At 40.0% G+C, this 17,353-nt stretch overlaps 1 protein-coding gene across 1 annotated transcript in view; it reads left to right on the top strand.

The window, feature by feature from the left end:
- Positions 1-11,644, top strand: part of Acat1 (Acetyl-CoA acetyltransferase 1) — a 37,511-nt gene extending 25,867 nt beyond the window's left edge. The window contains exons 7-12 of the mRNA XM_068347290.1: positions 2,283-2,458; positions 2,906-3,094; positions 3,682-3,839; positions 5,007-5,123; positions 9,148-9,229; positions 11,421-11,644. Coding sequence (XP_068203391.1) covers positions 2,283-2,458; positions 2,906-3,094; positions 3,682-3,839; positions 5,007-5,123; positions 9,148-9,229; positions 11,421-11,609 — 911 coding nt within the window. The 3' untranslated portion in view covers positions 11,610-11,644. The remainder of the gene's footprint in view (positions 1-2,282; positions 2,459-2,905; positions 3,095-3,681; positions 3,840-5,006; positions 5,124-9,147; positions 9,230-11,420) is intronic.
- The last annotated feature ends 5,709 nt before the right edge of the window (positions 11,645-17,353 follow it).

Raw genomic sequence — 17,353 nt, 5'->3', positions numbered from 1 at the left:
GTACTGCAATGGCTGGTCGACATTCCCAGGACTCTTCCTCTAGGAGTGAACCTTCTACGTCTACCTCACGTAAAGAAGGTACACCCAAACCTCCACGCTCTTCGTCTGACTGCCTTCAGACTTTCGAAAGACTCTCAAGAGCTAGGGGCTTTTCGAAGGAGGCAGCCAGAGCGATTGCCAAAGCAAGGAGAACATCCACTCTCAGAATCTATCAGTCTCAAGGGGAAGTCTTCCGTAGCTGGTACAAGACCAATGCAGTTTCCTCAACCAGTACCACTGTAACCCAGATTGCTGACTTCCTGTTATATCTAAGGAAAGTAAGATCCCTTTCAGCTCCTACGATCAAGGGTTACAGAAGTATGTTGGCAGCGGTTTTCCGCCACAGAGGCTTGGATCTTTCCACCAACAAAGATCTACAGGACCTCCCTAGGTCTTTTGAGACCTCAAAGGAACGTCGGTTGTCCACTCCAGGCTGGAATCTAGACGTGGTCCTAAGGTTCCTTATGTCATCAAGATTTGAACCTCTCCAATCAGCCTCTTTTTAGGACCTCACATTAAAAACTCTTTTCCTCGTGTGCTTGACAACAGCTAAAAGAGTAAGTGAGATCCACGCCTTCAGCAGGATCATTGTTTTCACATCTGAAACGGCTACATGTTCCTTGCAGCTCGGTTTTTGCTAAACGAGCTTCCTTCACGTCCTTGGCCTAAGTCGTTCGAGATCCCAAGCCTGTCCAACTTGGTGGGGAATGAACTGGAGAGAGTACTTTGCCCAGTTAGAGCTCTTAGGTACTATCTAAAAAGGTCTTAACCTTTACGAGGACAATCAGAAGCCTTATGGTGTGCTATCAAGAAACCTTCTTTTCCAAGTTCTAAGAACTCAGTTTCTTACTATTCAGGCTTCTGATTAGGGAAGCACATTCTCATCTGAAGGAAGAAGACCTTGCTTTGCTGAAGGTAAGGACACATGAAGTGGGAGCTGTGGCTACTTCAGTGGCCTTCAAACAGAGCCATTCTCTGCAGAGTGTTATGGATGCAACCTATTGGAGAAGCAAGTCAGTGTTCGCATCATTCTATCTCAAAGATGTCCAGTCTCTTTACGAGTACTGCTACACCCTGGGACCATTCGTAGCAACGAATGCAGTAGTAGGCGAGGGCTCAGCCACTACATTCCCATAATCCCATAACCTTTTAACCTTTCTCTTGAATACTTTTTATGGGTTGTACGGTCGGCTAAGAAGCCTTCCACATCCTTGTTGATTTGGCGGGTGGTCAATTCTTTCTTGAGAAGCGCCGAGGTTAAAGGTTGTGATGAGGTCCTTTAGTATGGGTTGCAGCCCTTGATACTTCAGCACCTTAGAGTTGTTCAGCCTCCTAAGAGGAACGCTGCGCTCAGTAAGGAAGACGAACTTATTTAAGGCAGAGTAATGGCTCAAGTCGACTTCCTTACCAGGTACTTGTAATTTCATTGTTATTTTGAATAACTGATAATATGAAATACGGGATACTTAGCTTCTTGATATACATGTACACTGGTTTTCACCCACCTCCCTGGGTGTGAATCAGCTACATGATTATCGGGTAAGTTTAATATTGAAAAATGTTATTTTCATTAGTAAAATAAATTTTTGAATATACTTACCCGATAATCATGATTTAATTGACCCACCCTTCCTCCCCATAGAACCAGTGGACCGAGGAAAAATTGAAGTGGTGTCAACAAGAAGTACTGCAGTACCTGGCCACAGGTGGCGCTTGTGAGTACACCCCCCTCTTGTATAGCGATCGCTGGCGTATCCCTTCCGTAGAATTCTGTCGGGCAACGGAGTTGACAGCTACATGATTATCGGGTAAGTATATTCAAAAATTTATTTTACTAATGAAAATAACATATTTCGACCTTTTCATCGGAAAGCATTTGCAACAAGTTTTATCTTTTGAAGTTCCGTTGATTCTTAGTTCACCAAACTTTTAACTTGGCTCCACAAGGCACTAGAAGAGTTGGAAGACCCAGGACTATATGACTGACGACTATGAAACGTGAAATAGATGATGAATGGAGAAGTATTGATTTAAAACCTCAAGATAGAGATGACTAGCGAAATCTAACCGAGGCCCTTTACGTCGATAGGACTGGGAGGAGATGATGATGAAATGTAGTAGACAGACCGAGGCCCTTTGCGTCAATAGGCATGGGAGGAGATAGTGATGATGATGAAATTTAGTAGACATTGATTTCCTTTCAGTATAGCATTTATTGAGCTGTTCTTCTTTTTACCTATTAGGTCTGTCAAGTTACAAGAGGTCTGCAGAAGCCTGGGCAAACGGCGCGATTAAAGATGAAATTGTTGAAGTGACCATTCCCGGGAAGAGGGGAAAACCAAACACCGTGATTACGGAAGATGAGGAGTACAAGAAAGTTAACTTCGAGAAGTTCAAAAAGCTCGCCACAGTATTCCAGGTAATGCGTAGGTAAATTAGTCATTTCCCACTTTGATATCTTTATTTTTGTCTATCCAAGACAACTTGAATGATATTAACATTTTTCTTTCTCAATTATGTACAGTATATAGTAGTACATTGTTGATATTAACATTCATATGATAATTTATCTTATAATCCTAATGAAATATCAGTAGTTTTGCTCTAGAATTGGTAATGTCTAGAAAATTAATTCCCCTCTCAACTTAAATATTGTGTACATTTATCTTCTGAATATGCAGAATAATGTTGTTATTAACATTCGTATGATAATTAACCTTATAATCATGATAAATATAAATTGTTCTGCTCCAGAATTGGTAGATGAGAAAGTTAATACCCCTTTCAATGAAGTTGTTTATCTTGAGAATTCTATATGCACATACTAAAAGGTTTGAGCATTCTCCTTATACTTCCAATATTTTAGCGAGAGGGAGGAACCGTCACTGCCGGCAATGCCTCTACGCTCAATGACGGAGGAGCGGCATGCGTACTGATGACAGCTGCGGCAGCCGCAAGGCACGGCGTGAAGCCTCTCGCACGGGTTGTTGGTTTTTGCGATGCTGCTACGGACCCAATTGACTTCCCTATCGCTCCGGCTCTAGCTACTCCTAAGGTTAGAGCTTCCTTATTTTACGTGAAGTAAATTGCCCATCATTATTTTGTTCTTATAATGTGCCAGTGTTATAGTAGTCAGTTGAAAATTACGATATTTGATAAAGGAACGTTGCAACTTTTTATTTCATTAAAATTTATTTAGGGACTGAAATTTAACAATTTATTTGCTCATGGCCTTCAAAAGAAATTTTGCTAATAGGAAATATACAGACAACCCTTTGTGTTATATTTTTCTGTTGCGTACTGTATGGAATTTTTTTGGGGGGGGAATATTTGTAATAATTCAATTAAACTAATGTGTTAGTAAATACAATTATTAATAAGATATCTCCAAAGGTAGCTGACAAATGTTTGATAAAATATTTGATGTTGGATACATGATTAGGGGCATACTATTTTTGTTCCTCTTCAGGTTCCAGCCATTTCACGATATAAATATGCGTCATCTTTTATATTCCACCTGTTTCATGATATAAAACTGTCATCTTTAATTTTTCAAATAATGGAATTTAAATTAACGTTTGTCCACTGCAATGCTTATACCTTCTTCCATTTTTAGTCTTGTTTACACACTACTTTTTACAGTTGCTGGAGATGACAGGAGTCAGGGCCGAGGATGTCGCCATGTGGGAAGTGAACGAAGCCTTTTCTGTGGTGGTGTTGGCAAACATCAAGATGTGCAACTTGGACCCATCAAAAGTCAACATTCACGGAGGAGCCGTTTCGTTGGGACATCCCATCGGGTAAGGATTTCATGTATATATAGTAACCCAAGTTTAGGTGATTCATCTTGGAAGTTTTCTTCATCTGGCATTAGGTACTTTATAAGGCAGTGTTGTTGATATTATAAGTCTAACTCCAACTCCTTCAAGCCCAAAGGTTCTTATAGCAGCTCACCGGATTATTATTATTGTTGTTATTATTACTAGCTAAGCTACAACCCTAGTTGGAAAAGCAAGATGCTATAAACTCAAGGTCTCAACAGGGAGAAATAGCCCAGTGAGGAAAGGAAATAACCCCTTGAGTGAAGAAGAATTTTGCTTATGTTTTCCTACAAGAAAAAAAAAAAATAGCATTGGGTAGGGGCAATTGATTCCTATTATTAGATGCTACAAAAACATGTCTCGCCTTTGATTATGGTTTGAAGTCATCAACATAAATTGCATCTTTTGTAATCGATTGTGTGTTTTTTGTAATAGCCCGGATTATAGGCAAATTCTTCGTAGAAATAGCACAGTCTGGTCTTTACAATTGATCCGAGACTAAGGAAGTTCTAATGTTGGGTGAGCTTTACATTTTTTGATTCATGAAGTCAATAGGCTGTAAGTGTTAAGCTGTTGTTTTGAGGCTCAAACTGTGATGGAAATTTTATTTTAGATGTTTGCATAGACTAAGAAAATCTAGGTATAGAGGGACATGAGAACTTTAACAACTGCTAGGAAATGTTAATATTTTTACAACCTATAAATTATTTTAGAATTTGCATACAGTATTAAGGAATGTTCCATGTTACAGTATGTTGGTTTTACACACTATTCCATCACAGATCTGTGGTATTTTTGTGTTGAACTATAACCGTAAATTATTCCTTTATTTTTGGGTATATTTTCACTCCAAATCATAAAATACTGAAGTTTTATTTTTCCCTTACAGAGTGTCGGGCCATGAGAACTTTAAGAACTGCTAGGAAATGTTAATATTTTTGCAACCTATAAATTATTTTAGAATTGGCATACAGTATAAGGAATGTTTCTTGATACAGTACTGTACTTTGGTTTTAGACACTTCCATCACAGGTCTGTGGTATTTTGTGTTGAACTATAACTATATATTATTCCTTTATTTTCAGGTTTATTTTCACTATCCAAATCATGAAATACTGAGGTTTTATTCTAATTTTTCCCTTACAGAATGTCAGGAGCAAGAATTGTAGTGCACTTAGCCCATGCCTTGAAACCAGGAGAGAAAGGTGTGGCTTCGATTTGTAATGGAGGTGGTGGTGCTTCGGCCATCATGATTGAAAAGTTGTAAGTTCCCTGTACGTAGTTTGTTTATTCATAATTACAAGAGCAGTAATTGGGATGTTGAGAGGCAGAGGTACCTAAAGAAATGGTTAGAAGGTTGTACTGTAGTATTATGTTTAAATTAGTCATTTCACTGTGATTTGTTGTGTCAAATCTGTTTGAAAATGTAGGGGACTTCTGTGACATTTCCGGCAGTAGATTGCGATATTGAAAACTTAATGTGGTATCTTGGGTGTTAATGTTGAAGTAGATTCCTCATGGTTAATTTTTAAGGTTGAATTAACTGTTAAGTACTAACTTGCATCCTTTGATACTTCATGGTTAAAAATATAGATCTGTAATTGTAATTAATATAGGCAGCAAACATGAATGAACTTTAATGTGTCAGGAAAATAATCATGTTTTCTGTGGTTGTAACAAATCAGGTATTTGCATAGGAGTATTTCAAACCTCTGTTTAGTTTAGGCAATAGATTTTATTGACACTTTTGGAAAATAAATTATTTTTCTAACAGATCTTTATTTAACCTTGAGATGTTTAAAAAGAAAACTTTGTGGACCTTTGAAAAATTTTCTCATCGTGGTTCCATCTGGTGTAAATTTGATACAAATTAACATTTATAAATTTGAAAAATAATACATTTATTACTCTTCGATAAAATGCTAAACTAGATCAAGCTTTTTTTCCTTTTAATAGATTATCTGTGATAGCTTTAATTTTATTTACAAAACTAGAATGCAGTACAAAGTTTTAGAAAATTTGAAAGAATTGGAAACGCATAATTTAGTCGTACACTCTTAGTATTTCTAGAGAATTCTGAAATTTTTGTACTTCGATATATCATGTACATCTTTCGAATCTCTTCAGTACATTATTCGTCCTAAATCACTTAGATATTTTAACTGGTGCTGTTATTTCTGTGTTGTTTGAGAGCCTGTAGTAATACTTATTTCAATTACTTTGCTTGTACATTAAATATCTGGCTTATAGAGTTGGTTGATCACCATAATTCAAGTAGTTATAAATTGAGACACTATAAGTTCAAAGTAGCTTAAATAAGTAGTCTTGCATGTGCTTATAGGTATAAATGGTAGCTCATTAAATTGACCGTGATGTATTCTGCTTGTAGTTATAGTTAGCTATTACGTATTCTGCTTATTACAGTAGTTTAAAGATAATTTTATTTTCCGTGCTAATTTATTTTCGTTGTTTCAACCCTCTAAATAGCACAAAGGTGATCATGATCCAGTACATTTGAAAATTACTTGAATATCTTTATCTTCCTTTTGTGATTATTTCTTTTATGTTATGCTCCCCTTAAGGTCCGGACTATTCATGGAATAACCCCTGTGAAAAGACTATTTCTGTAAACCTCCCCTGATGTTTATATTACTACTTCTCCAGAAACTGGGCTTATCGACTTTACCCTTAGAATTAGAAAAACTTTCCATTTTCTATCCTTTCAGTAAACGCAAACGTCGAAACAAGTAAGAAGCGAAGCCCCAAGTGTTCTTTGCTTTTCAGTTTTTCCGTCGACTCTGTAATCGTAAGACGTATCCCCTTCCGGATTGTGATAGGTTTTATTGTGTTTTAAGTCTTCCTCTGAATTTGTTAGCATTGCTGTGATTTTAATAACTTGTGAGGAATGTTTTTGCCTCACTGTTCCTCTCTGGGAAAGTATGTTTCTTATTCAAATACTGTACTTGAAACTTAATTTCAATTCATGGGGAAATCCAGTGAAGACTAGACTAGTTGTTTGTAACGGGGATGATGACGAATATGATACGCCAGCACCATTATTTAATAGTACACTTAATCAGCTAATTTTTGTTAGTGATAATCCTTATAAGCTCTTGATTATTTAGGTTCCTTTGTTAACCTCAGAAGGCCAGCAAGTCTTCTCTTGCAGGCGCCAAGTCTAACTTGCCTGGTTCCTTACCTTAACCGGTATATAATGATGATGATTAGTGTTTGCAAGCTTATCAGCGCACTAGAAGGGTACAACTTATTCCATATGCTGTCAGTTGAATGATGATGGCATAACAGTGCAAACAGCTCAAATAAGACCTGAAGTTTGTAATAAATCGGTAGACAGAAGCCTCATGTCAGTCATAGAAAGCAAGACTTCATTCCCATTTGGGTATGTCAAAGAAGGCTATTTATTACCCAGATAGTGTCAGCTGGGCCGTGGTAGCACAAAGTGGGAAACTTTTCAAGAACCTGTCGGTCTACGGTGTGATGGTCTTTGAGATATCTTTCTATTTCTTGGAGGCAAACTGGACAGTACTTTTATGCCCCAAGTAAGATTTTTAATTTCTGCTATTTCTACCTATTAGTAGATTTACAAGGTCTAGTTCCAATTCTTCATATACCTTCACTTGGTTAGGATTACTGGCAGCACGATGTATTTTAACCACAGTGCCTCTTTGCTCCTCGGCTTCACACTGCTTCCCTCTGTACATCATTTCTCTGGCTCACTGTTTTAATCATCCTACATTCATCATTATGTAAAAATCTCGCATTAGTGTCTGTCAGACTCCAAGTACTCTTTCTTAACCCCTGCCATGGCCCCTAGGAGAGCTTCATCATTGTCTCAGCAGCAGAGAAAGGTGATGACTCATGAATTGAAGGTAGAGCTACTTGATAAGTGCAAGGAAGGGTTGTTTTATACAGCCGTGGGGTGACTATGGTCTGAGTGAAAGTACAGTGAGGTATATTGAGAAAATGTATAACGTGATGTCATAGAAAGTGCACTGGATACTAAATATTCCCCATGTATAAACTTCGACCCATGCTGCATTACTATGATTTCCTCCCACGTTTTTATTTCATTTAAGAAAATATCCTGCCGTGCTTCATGCAAGTCTCAATTGTAGTTTGATGGTCCCAATCTACTTTATGATAGATATGTAAACGGAAGAAAGAACTTGAGCCTAAAACCAGTAGGAAACACAATGGTGAAGAGTGGAGAGAGGAGTGTGTTTCAATGGTTAACAAGGTGACCTTGGAGGAAGCAGAACATTTCTATTACTGCACAAGGTGACCTATTGAGACTGGTTTTGAAAAGGCAATAAGGAAAAAGATTACCGGTAGTACCTGCTGGATATTTTGAAAAGTACCCACCAGTAAATAGTGTAAAAGGATTATAAGCCATGTGTGAAGCTTATGTTTTTGTACACATTGGAAACAGATGCATGTAAGAAATTGATGATAATGAAAAAAATTTTATTACAAAATGTTGTGATTCTGAATTGCATGCAATGGAAAAGATGTGGTGTTCCAAGTCTGGAGAATAGATCTATATCCCAAAGACGGGGGTTTGGGCAAACTATGTAAAGGAAGAAATAGCAAATAGCTCTTAGTGAAAGTGACGACATGGACTCTTGGGAATGCTTAATAGACTATGGAAAAGGTCATGAAGGATGACTTGGACACCCTTAAGAAATGACAAAAATTAATGTTTCTACTAGACATTTACCTCCGCCAATGGAGTTGGAAGGAGGTTATGTTTTACCCCCTGTTTGTGTGTTTGTTTGTGAAGAGCTTCCTGGCCACAGTTTTAATCGTAGAATAATGAAACTTGCAGGGATTACCTGTTATGTAAAAAGCTGGAAATGATAAAATGTTGGAAGGTGAAGGTCACAGTTAAGTAAAATGTCTAATTCACGAATCAGCTATAAGTTTGGACATTGTTGTCACAGAGACTTCAAACTTGGTTCATATTTGAGTATATGAAAATCCATGCCAATTTATATATGTTAAGGTAAAAGATCAAGGTCAAGAAATAAGCTGCCGTGGCGGAGGTCTGAGTGCCCCTCTTGTTTTCAATCAGTTTGGTAGTTTTGCATTCTTACTAAAATATCCATTGAAGTTCAAGAACCTGTATGGCTAAAGTATGTAGGTGTTTGTAAGCTTCAGGAACATTGTATATTTTACTTTATATATGTGCTAAAAATTTATATTGTCTTGATGACTGTTACACCCATTAAACTGTTGAGTTTGTGCTCAGTTTAGTTATTTACAACAGGAAGCACGAGAAGACTTCGAGTATACCAAAGCTGACCCTATTCACGAAAGATCCATGTCCACTGTGTGATGTTGCACTTGAGGTAGGTAGTTTCATATTTTATTTGTATTCTAATCGCTGATTGGAAATATATGAGGTGAAAGGAATTCATCCTAATTTTAGCCTATTTACATATTCTCCTCTGTTCTCATACACCTGACAACACTTAGATTACCAAACAATTCTTCTTCACCCAAGGGGTTAACTACAGCCCTGTAATTGTTAAGTGGCCACTTTCCTCTTGGCAAGGGTAGAAGAGAGACTTTACCTATGGTCCGCAGGTCTTCTAGGAGAAGGACACTCTCTAGTCTTGGGTAGTGCCATAGCCTCTGTACCATGGCCTTCCTCTGTCTTGGGGTAGAGTTCTCTTGCTTGAGGGTATACTTGGGGACACTATTCTATCTTATTGATTTTCCTCTTGTTTTTGTAGTTTATATATGAGATTTATGTTATTGTTACTGTTTTATTTAATTGTTAATTACTTCTCTTGTAGTTTATTTATTTCCTTATTTCTTTTCCTCACTGGGCTGCTGTATTTTCCTTGTTTGAGCCCCTGGGCTTATAGCATCCTGCTTTAACAACTAGGGTTGCAGCTTAGCAAGTAATAACAATAACAATAATAATAATAATAATAATAATAATAATAAATACTTGTAGGTTCATTGCAAGAATAAAATTGTGCACTTCTTAGTTTAGAGAGAAAGTGCCTAGTATTTTTTTTTTAGGAATATAGTAGTATTATTACTTTATTACCAGCTAAGCTACAACCCTAGTTGGAAAGGCAAGATGGTATAACCCCAAGGGCTCCAACAAGAAAAAAGGAAATAGGCAAACTACATAACATCATCATCTCATACTCCTATTGATGCAAAGGGCCTCACCTATTCTGTCATCTTCTCTTTCCATGACTGACTAAATCCATAGAGGATTCATTGGCTAAAACTACATAACAAGTAATGAATAATTGATATAAAAGATGAGTAACAATGTTAATATTGAACACAGACCAAAAGTTCTAAAGTTTTACAGATTTCTGTAAGGTATTTGGCTGAAGTATTTGATGATTATGATTATTATCCTTAATCCCTTTAAAACTTTGTTTTATAAAAAAAGACCATTAATTGTAGTACAAGTTTTTATCAATTTGAATCATATCTGTATCTTCTAACTGGCTTTACCAACTCAGATTTTCTCCCCCAACATTTTCAGTAGGGATTTCAGCAAGGCAGGTAAAAATGTATGACTTGCCTTTAGTTTTTTATAAATAGGTAATTACTTTAGCATTCAAAACCAGGACGCTGTAGCATCTCGTATTGCTAACACTTCAAGATCAGGACTGAGATGAATGTTAGTTTTTTCTCTGCCTTTTATGCTTAGCGTTACATTTTTGTGTTTACAAATTTAGAAAAATGAATTTGCTATGTAATCCTTTAGCTTCATGATAGTAACAGTGCTTAGTGAGGTCTCGGGAGTGATCATGTACATGGAAATAAAGAAAATAACCTTGAATTTCAAATGTAGCACATGTAAAAATTGTCTTCAACCAGAAGCCTATATAACAAAATCTAGTAGGGGACCCCCACATTTAGACATTTTTATTGAGCCTGGTATTTGAAATACAGCTTTTGGAAACTATTTATGGCAGAGCAAATTTTATCTTAAGAGTCCTAACATTTACCTTCATCCGATTTACAGTTTACTCGTTCAATGCAGGTATGAATTGAGTGGTGGTTTACACTCCAAACTTGTGCAGTTATGGACTAGGATAGATAGTGTGGATGCGAGTGTGTTAACCCTTTTACCCCAATGGACGTACTGGTACATTTCACAAAACTCACCCCTTTACCCCCATGGATGTATCGGTACGTCCTTGCAAAAAACTGCTATTTACATTTTTTTGCATATTTTTTATAATTTTGTGAGAAACTTCAGGCATTTTCCAAAATAATTAGACCAACCTGACCTCTCTATGACGAAAATTAATGCTGTTAGCGCAATTAAAAAAAATATATATTGCAAAACCTGCTTGAAAAAGAAAACACCTGGTGGTTAAGGGTTGGAAAGTTCCAAATAACCTGGGGGTTAAAAGGGTTAATATGTATGTTATGAAAGTGTATTTCTCTTACGAGCGCATTAATATGTATGTTATAAGTGTATTTCTATTACAGTATCCTTTACAAAATTAATCAATTCACTGTATACTTGAAGTTTTACATAATCACCACCCCTTTCAGGTCTTAGAACCACTAAAAGGACAGTTCACTCTGGAGAAGGTCAACATCACAGAGCCCCAAAATGAGAGGTGGTTGCGTCTGTACGGTTATGAAATTCCAGTTTTCCACTTTGAAGGCCAGTTCCTCATGAAACACAGAGCTGATCTATCCCTGCTGCAGAGGAAAATAGAAGAGTTTAAGAGCTCTTGAACATGAGAATGCTGTGAGAATACCCAAAAGAGTTTTTGTAAGTAAAGCAAGAGACTTGTACTTCTGAAACCTTTTTTTTTTTGTTTTTTTTTTGTCATGTACTTTTTTATTTTTGATCAAAATAAGTATTTTGTTTTTATAAATTTGTACAGTACTGTATTTTATACTTATGAGATTGTAAGGACAGTACTGTATTTTATACTTATGAAATTGTAAGGACAGTACTGTATTTTATACTTATGAAATTGTAAGGACAGTACTGTATTTTATACTTATGAAATTGTACAGCACAGTATTGTATTATTTTAAACATTTAACTTAGCCCGTGGATATATATATAGCTAATGTCTCTGACATCCGGCAGAAAATTCAAAACTCGCAGGCAATCGAAGATTGGGTAGCTAGGTGTACAACTAGCGCCACCACTCGTCAGGATACTGGAACCATTCCTCAAGTCCTCAGTTCTTCTCTGCCGCTGTGGCGTAAACATTGGAATTTTTTTGCTCGCGCTACCCTTCCGTTTTCTACAGCTTTGGTGAAGTACTTGTTTTTTGGTTAATGGCTTTCGCTTGGTTGCTTTTTCTTACGTCTTTTCTTGAAACTCTTTTTGATTTGATTGTTTTTTATCCTTGCTTGTTTGATCTCTCTCTGGATATTCCATAATGGCCGACCCTTCTCCTGTGTATAGGAAATGTGTTAAAGGCTGTAATACCCGCCTTCCAAAGGCTTCCATCGACCCCTACTCTATTTGTAACAAATGTAAAGGTAAAATATGTCAGTTAGGGGATCGATTTGATGAGTGTGTAATTTTATCTGATACAGAGTGGCTTGAGTATGAAAAGTACACTCTAAGTTAGAGAGAGATAGGGTCAGAAGAAGCTCTTCTCATTCTCGAGAATTTTCCTCTGCCCATGTCCCTGGACCTTTTCCTTCCCCTGTAGTGGTAGTTTCTGAACCCCCTAATAGCACTAACGAGCCTTCACTGATGGACATAAAGGCGATTCATGCACTTGGTGCCAAGGTCGAATCGCTTGCTACGTATAGGAATCAGCTCATGTCCGATGTTAAATTGTTAAAAAGTGCCAGTGTCAGTGAAAAAAGTGCGAAAAATGTGTTCAGTGTTGCGGAGGGTACGTCTGTTTGTACTTGCTGTTCACCCAGTCCTAGACCTCTTTCAAGCTCCCCAACCCCTGGGAGAAGGAATGTCAAACGACGAAAGGTTTTAATCCACGAACAGACGTCCCCTCACGAGTTGCGGTTGACGTTGCTCGTCACGGTCGCCCTTATCTTGGGAAAGGTTAGACTAAGTTCTCCTCATCCTCTGAAGACGTTAACGTCAGTAAGAAATCCTGGCGTCAGGATTCCAGACCTCTCAAGAGGAAGTTGGTTCCTTCAGAACAAAGTCAATGTCCTGGCTGCAGTCATTGGAGCAGTCCAGAACGTCTACCATCATCGGAGGAAGGTACGCCTGCCAAACGTTCCTTTATAACGTCTGGTATTATTGTTCCGGGGGCTCCTTTACTGGGTCACGGTTCTGTAGTTTCGTCTGGACGTTCCAGACGTGACGTGAGTGCTGCTGCTCCCGTCGTCATCACTGACGTTGCGGCACGGACGTTATCGAAGTCACGTCCTGACCCTCGTGTAATGGATCCTAATTTTAGCATGCTGCAGGACATGCAGTCGAAACTGTCCACTTTAATGCAGTCTTACTGTCCAGCCCCTGATCGACAGGAACCCTCGCTTGCGGAGCGTCACGGTTCTGATAAGCGTGACTCTTCTCATCAGACTTCCAAGCGTGAAGTTTCACGTCACGCTGACATGACCCCTAGTATTCAGCATGCTGTCAAACGTGACGCCGAGCGTCAGCTTCGACATGATGTTGAATGTCAGTCGATGCAGTCCCGACGTGACGTCGACCTTCATCCTCTGCCTGTTGCCCATCGGCAGGTTGATGCAAGCTGTCAAGCTATTCCATCCCGACATCTTGTTGATTCACCACCTCGCAAAAACATCGAGCTTCTGGATGAAGTTTTTTCTGAGGAGGAAGCGGATGATCCCCTTTGCACAGCTGTACCTTTGAGTATCTTGTCAGAAGAAGAGGAACCTAGATCTTTTCAGCAATCTTTGGATTTTAAAAAGATCATGACTGTTTTTAAGGAAGTTTTTCCTTCGCATTTTGTTCCTGCTGCTCCACGCTCTCCTCCTTCAGAATTCACCTTAGGGATGGCTGCTACAGCTCCCTCTTTTACTAAATTGGTGCTCTCTCGGTCTTCTAAGAGAGCTTTGTGTTTGCTGGGAGAATTGTTGCAGTCCAAATAAAGTCTTGGTAAGTCAACCTTTGCCTTCCCTCCAGCTAAACTTGTTTCTCGTTCGAGCGTCTGGTATGACACAGGAGAAGTTCTCGGCTTGGGAGTTCCTGCCTCTGGCCAGGGGGACTTCTCAAGCCTGGTAGACTCTCCTCGTCGTCTGGCCATGAGACGCTCAAAGGTTTTATGGACTACCTTGGAACTTGACCATCTGCTCAAGGGTGTCTTCCGTGCCTTTGAAGTCTTCAACTTTCTTGACTGGTCATTGGGAGCCTTGAGCAAGAAAGTGTCTGCTTTTAATAATGAGTCAGTGGTTCAGATTATGTCCTGCATGGACAAAGCCATGAGGGATGGATCCAATGAGCTTGCTGCTCTTTTTACAGCGGGCGTGCTTAAGAATAGAGAAACATTGTGCTCTTTCTTAGCTACGGGAGTTACTCCTTGTCAGAAGTCGGAACTTCTGTATGCACCATTCTCGCGTTGGCTTTTTCCCCAAGATCTTGTGAAGGAAATAGCTTCATCCCTTGCCTTAAAGGACACCCATGATCTGGTTTCTAAAACGGCTCGAAACGTGTTGCCTTCGTCGTTTTCAAGCAACAAACCGAAGTTGGATACCCCTGCGTCTAGGTTTATTCCTCCCTTTCATGGTAGAGCCTCCAACAGAGGCAGCTCTCGCTCTGATGGAAGACGAGGTAAAAGGAGGGGAGCCAGATCAGGTTGTGGCAGAGTCTGACTGCCCACAACTTCAGACAGCAGTAGGGGCCAGATTGAAGAACTTCTGGCAGGCTTGGGAGAGAAGAGGAGCAGACCAATGGTCTGTTCTCTTGTTGAAGGAGGGTTACAAAATTTCCTTTGTAAAGAAACCTCCTCTTGTCCAAGAGCCGATAGATCGCCCTCCCAGATACCAAGAGGAAGCAAGAAGACAAGCTTTGCACCTACAGGTGTCCCTTTTGTTAAAGAAGGGGGTTGTGGAGAAGGTTTTAAACCATCAGTCTTCAGGCTTTTGCAACCGCCTCTTCCTAGTTCCAAAGAACTCAGGAGGTTGGAGACCAGTGCTGGATGTGAGCGCGCTCAATGCGTTCATTCTGAAATCGAAGTTCACTATAGAGACTTCCAAATCTGTTCTTGCAGCAGTAAGGGAAGGCGACTGGATGATCTCACTAGATCTCCAAGACGCATACTTCCATATCCCTATCCATCTGACCTTCCAACACTATCTAAGGTTCGTGTATGGGAAGGAAGTGTTCCAATTTCGAGCTCTGTGCTTCGGTCTCAGCACCGCTCCTCTTGTGTTTACGAAGCTCATGCGGAACGTGGCGAGCTTCCTGTATTCGACAGGTGCCAGAGCCTCCCTATACCTAGACGACTGGTTACTCAGGGCGTCGTCCTTCAATCGCTGTCTGAAGGATCTCAGATGGACTTTGGCCCTAGCGAAGGACTTGGGTCTCCTAGTAAACAAGGAGAAGTCTCAACTGACCCCATCTCAAACTATTCTCTATTTGGGGATGGAGATACGGAGTCTAGTTTTTCCGGCTTTTCCATCGCCCACAAGACTAGAGCAAGCTCTCTTAAAGATTCGTCTTTATCGGAAAAAGAGCATTTGCTCTGTAAGGATGTGGATGAGTCTGCTGGGAACACTCTCATCACTGGAGCAGTTTGTTTCCCTAGGAAGACTCGATCTTCGCCCTCTCCAGTTTCACCTCAACCAGCATTGGGACAAGGAGAAGGGCTTAGAAGCAGTGTCCATTCCACTTCCAGAAACGGTCAAGACTTGCCTGAAATGGTAGGATGTCAATCTCAGACTTCAGGAAGGCCTCTCTCTTGCACACAAGAACCCAGACCATGTGTTGTGCTCAGACGCTTCGTACTCTGGGTGGGGAGCAACACTAGACAGACTAGAGTGCTCGGGCCTATGGACCAAAGACCAGGTAAAGCTTCACATCAACCAGAAGGAGCTTCTAGCAGTTCTTTTGGCCATGCAAAGTTTCGAAAGACTGATCCGAAACAAGGTAGTGCAGGTAAACGCAGACAACACCACAGCGTTAGCCTACATCTCCAAATAAGGCGGAACCCACTCGCAGTCCTTTTACTTAACTGCAAGGGAACTTCTAGTTTGGTCTTAGGAGAGAAACATCACCTTACTTACAAGGTTCATTCAGGGAGAAAGGAATGTGATGGCAGACTGCCTCAGCAGAAGAGCCCAAGTCATCCCCACAGAATGGTCTCTTCATCAGGAGTTGTGCGAGAAACTATGGCGGATATGGGGACGTCCGTCCATAGACCTGTTCGCAACCTCGATAACGAAGAGGTTTCCAACTTACTGCTCTCCAGTTCCAAATCCAGAGGCGGTCCACATTGATGCGTTCTTGCTGGACTGGTCTCGCCTGGAAGTGTATGCGTCCCCCCCCCTTCAAAATCCTTTACAAAGTCCTACAGAAGTTCGCCTCTCACAAAGGGACCAAGTTGACGTTGGTTGCTCCCCTCTGGCCATCAAGAGAATGGTTCACCGAGGTACATCAATGGATGGTGGACATCCCAAGAAGTCTGCCAATGCGGTTGGATCTTCTCCAGCAACCTCACACGAAAAGGTTCCATCAAAGCCTCCACGCACTTCGTTTAACTGCCTTCAGACTATCGAGAGAGACTCTAGAGCTTGAGGGTTTTCGAAGGAGGCAGCTAGAGCAATTGCCAGAGCAAGGAGATCCTCTACCATCAGGATCTACCAGTCCAAATGGGAGGTATTTAGGGATTGGTGCAAAGTCACCTCTATTTCCTTGTCCTATACCTTTATAGCTCAAATCGCTGACTTCCTGCTGCACCTTAGGAATGAACATAACTTTTCTTCCTCTACCATTAAAGGTTACAGGAGCATGTTAGCTGCAGTGTTCAGACACAGGAACATAGACCTTTCGAACAATAAAGACCTTCAAGACCTTCTCAAGTCTTTCGAGACTTCCAAAGAGCATCGGATAGTGACACCAGCTTGGAACCTGGATGTTGTCCTTAAATTTCTTATGTCTGAGAAATTTGAACCTTTGCACTTAGCCTTTTTTAAAGATCTCACCCTGAAGACACTTTTTCTAGTGAGTCTAGCAACTGCGAAGAGAGTTAGTGAGGTTCATGCCTTCAGTAAGAACGTCGGCTTCTGTACTAGTAAGGCAGTATGCTCCTTGCAGCTTGGTTTCTTGGCCAAGAATGAGCGACCTTCCCATCCATGGCCAAAATCTTTTGAGATTCCCAACCTGTCAGATGTCGTTGGTAACGAGATAGAGAGAGTCCTGTGCCCTGTGAGAGCACTTAAATTTTACCCAGACAGAACCAAAAATTTACGAGGCGAGTCTGAGGCCTTATGATGTTCGGTTAAGAAGCCCTCCTTACCGATGTCAAAGAACGCCTTATCGTATTTTGTCAGGTTCTTAATTAGAGAGGCTCACGCTC

This window comes from Palaemon carinicauda, chromosome 23 (assembly GCF_036898095.1).
Source record: "Palaemon carinicauda isolate YSFRI2023 chromosome 23, ASM3689809v2, whole genome shotgun sequence".
NCBI lineage: Eukaryota > Metazoa > Arthropoda > Malacostraca > Decapoda > Palaemonidae > Palaemon > Palaemon carinicauda.
This window is presented reverse-complemented; position numbering and strand designations above follow the sequence as displayed.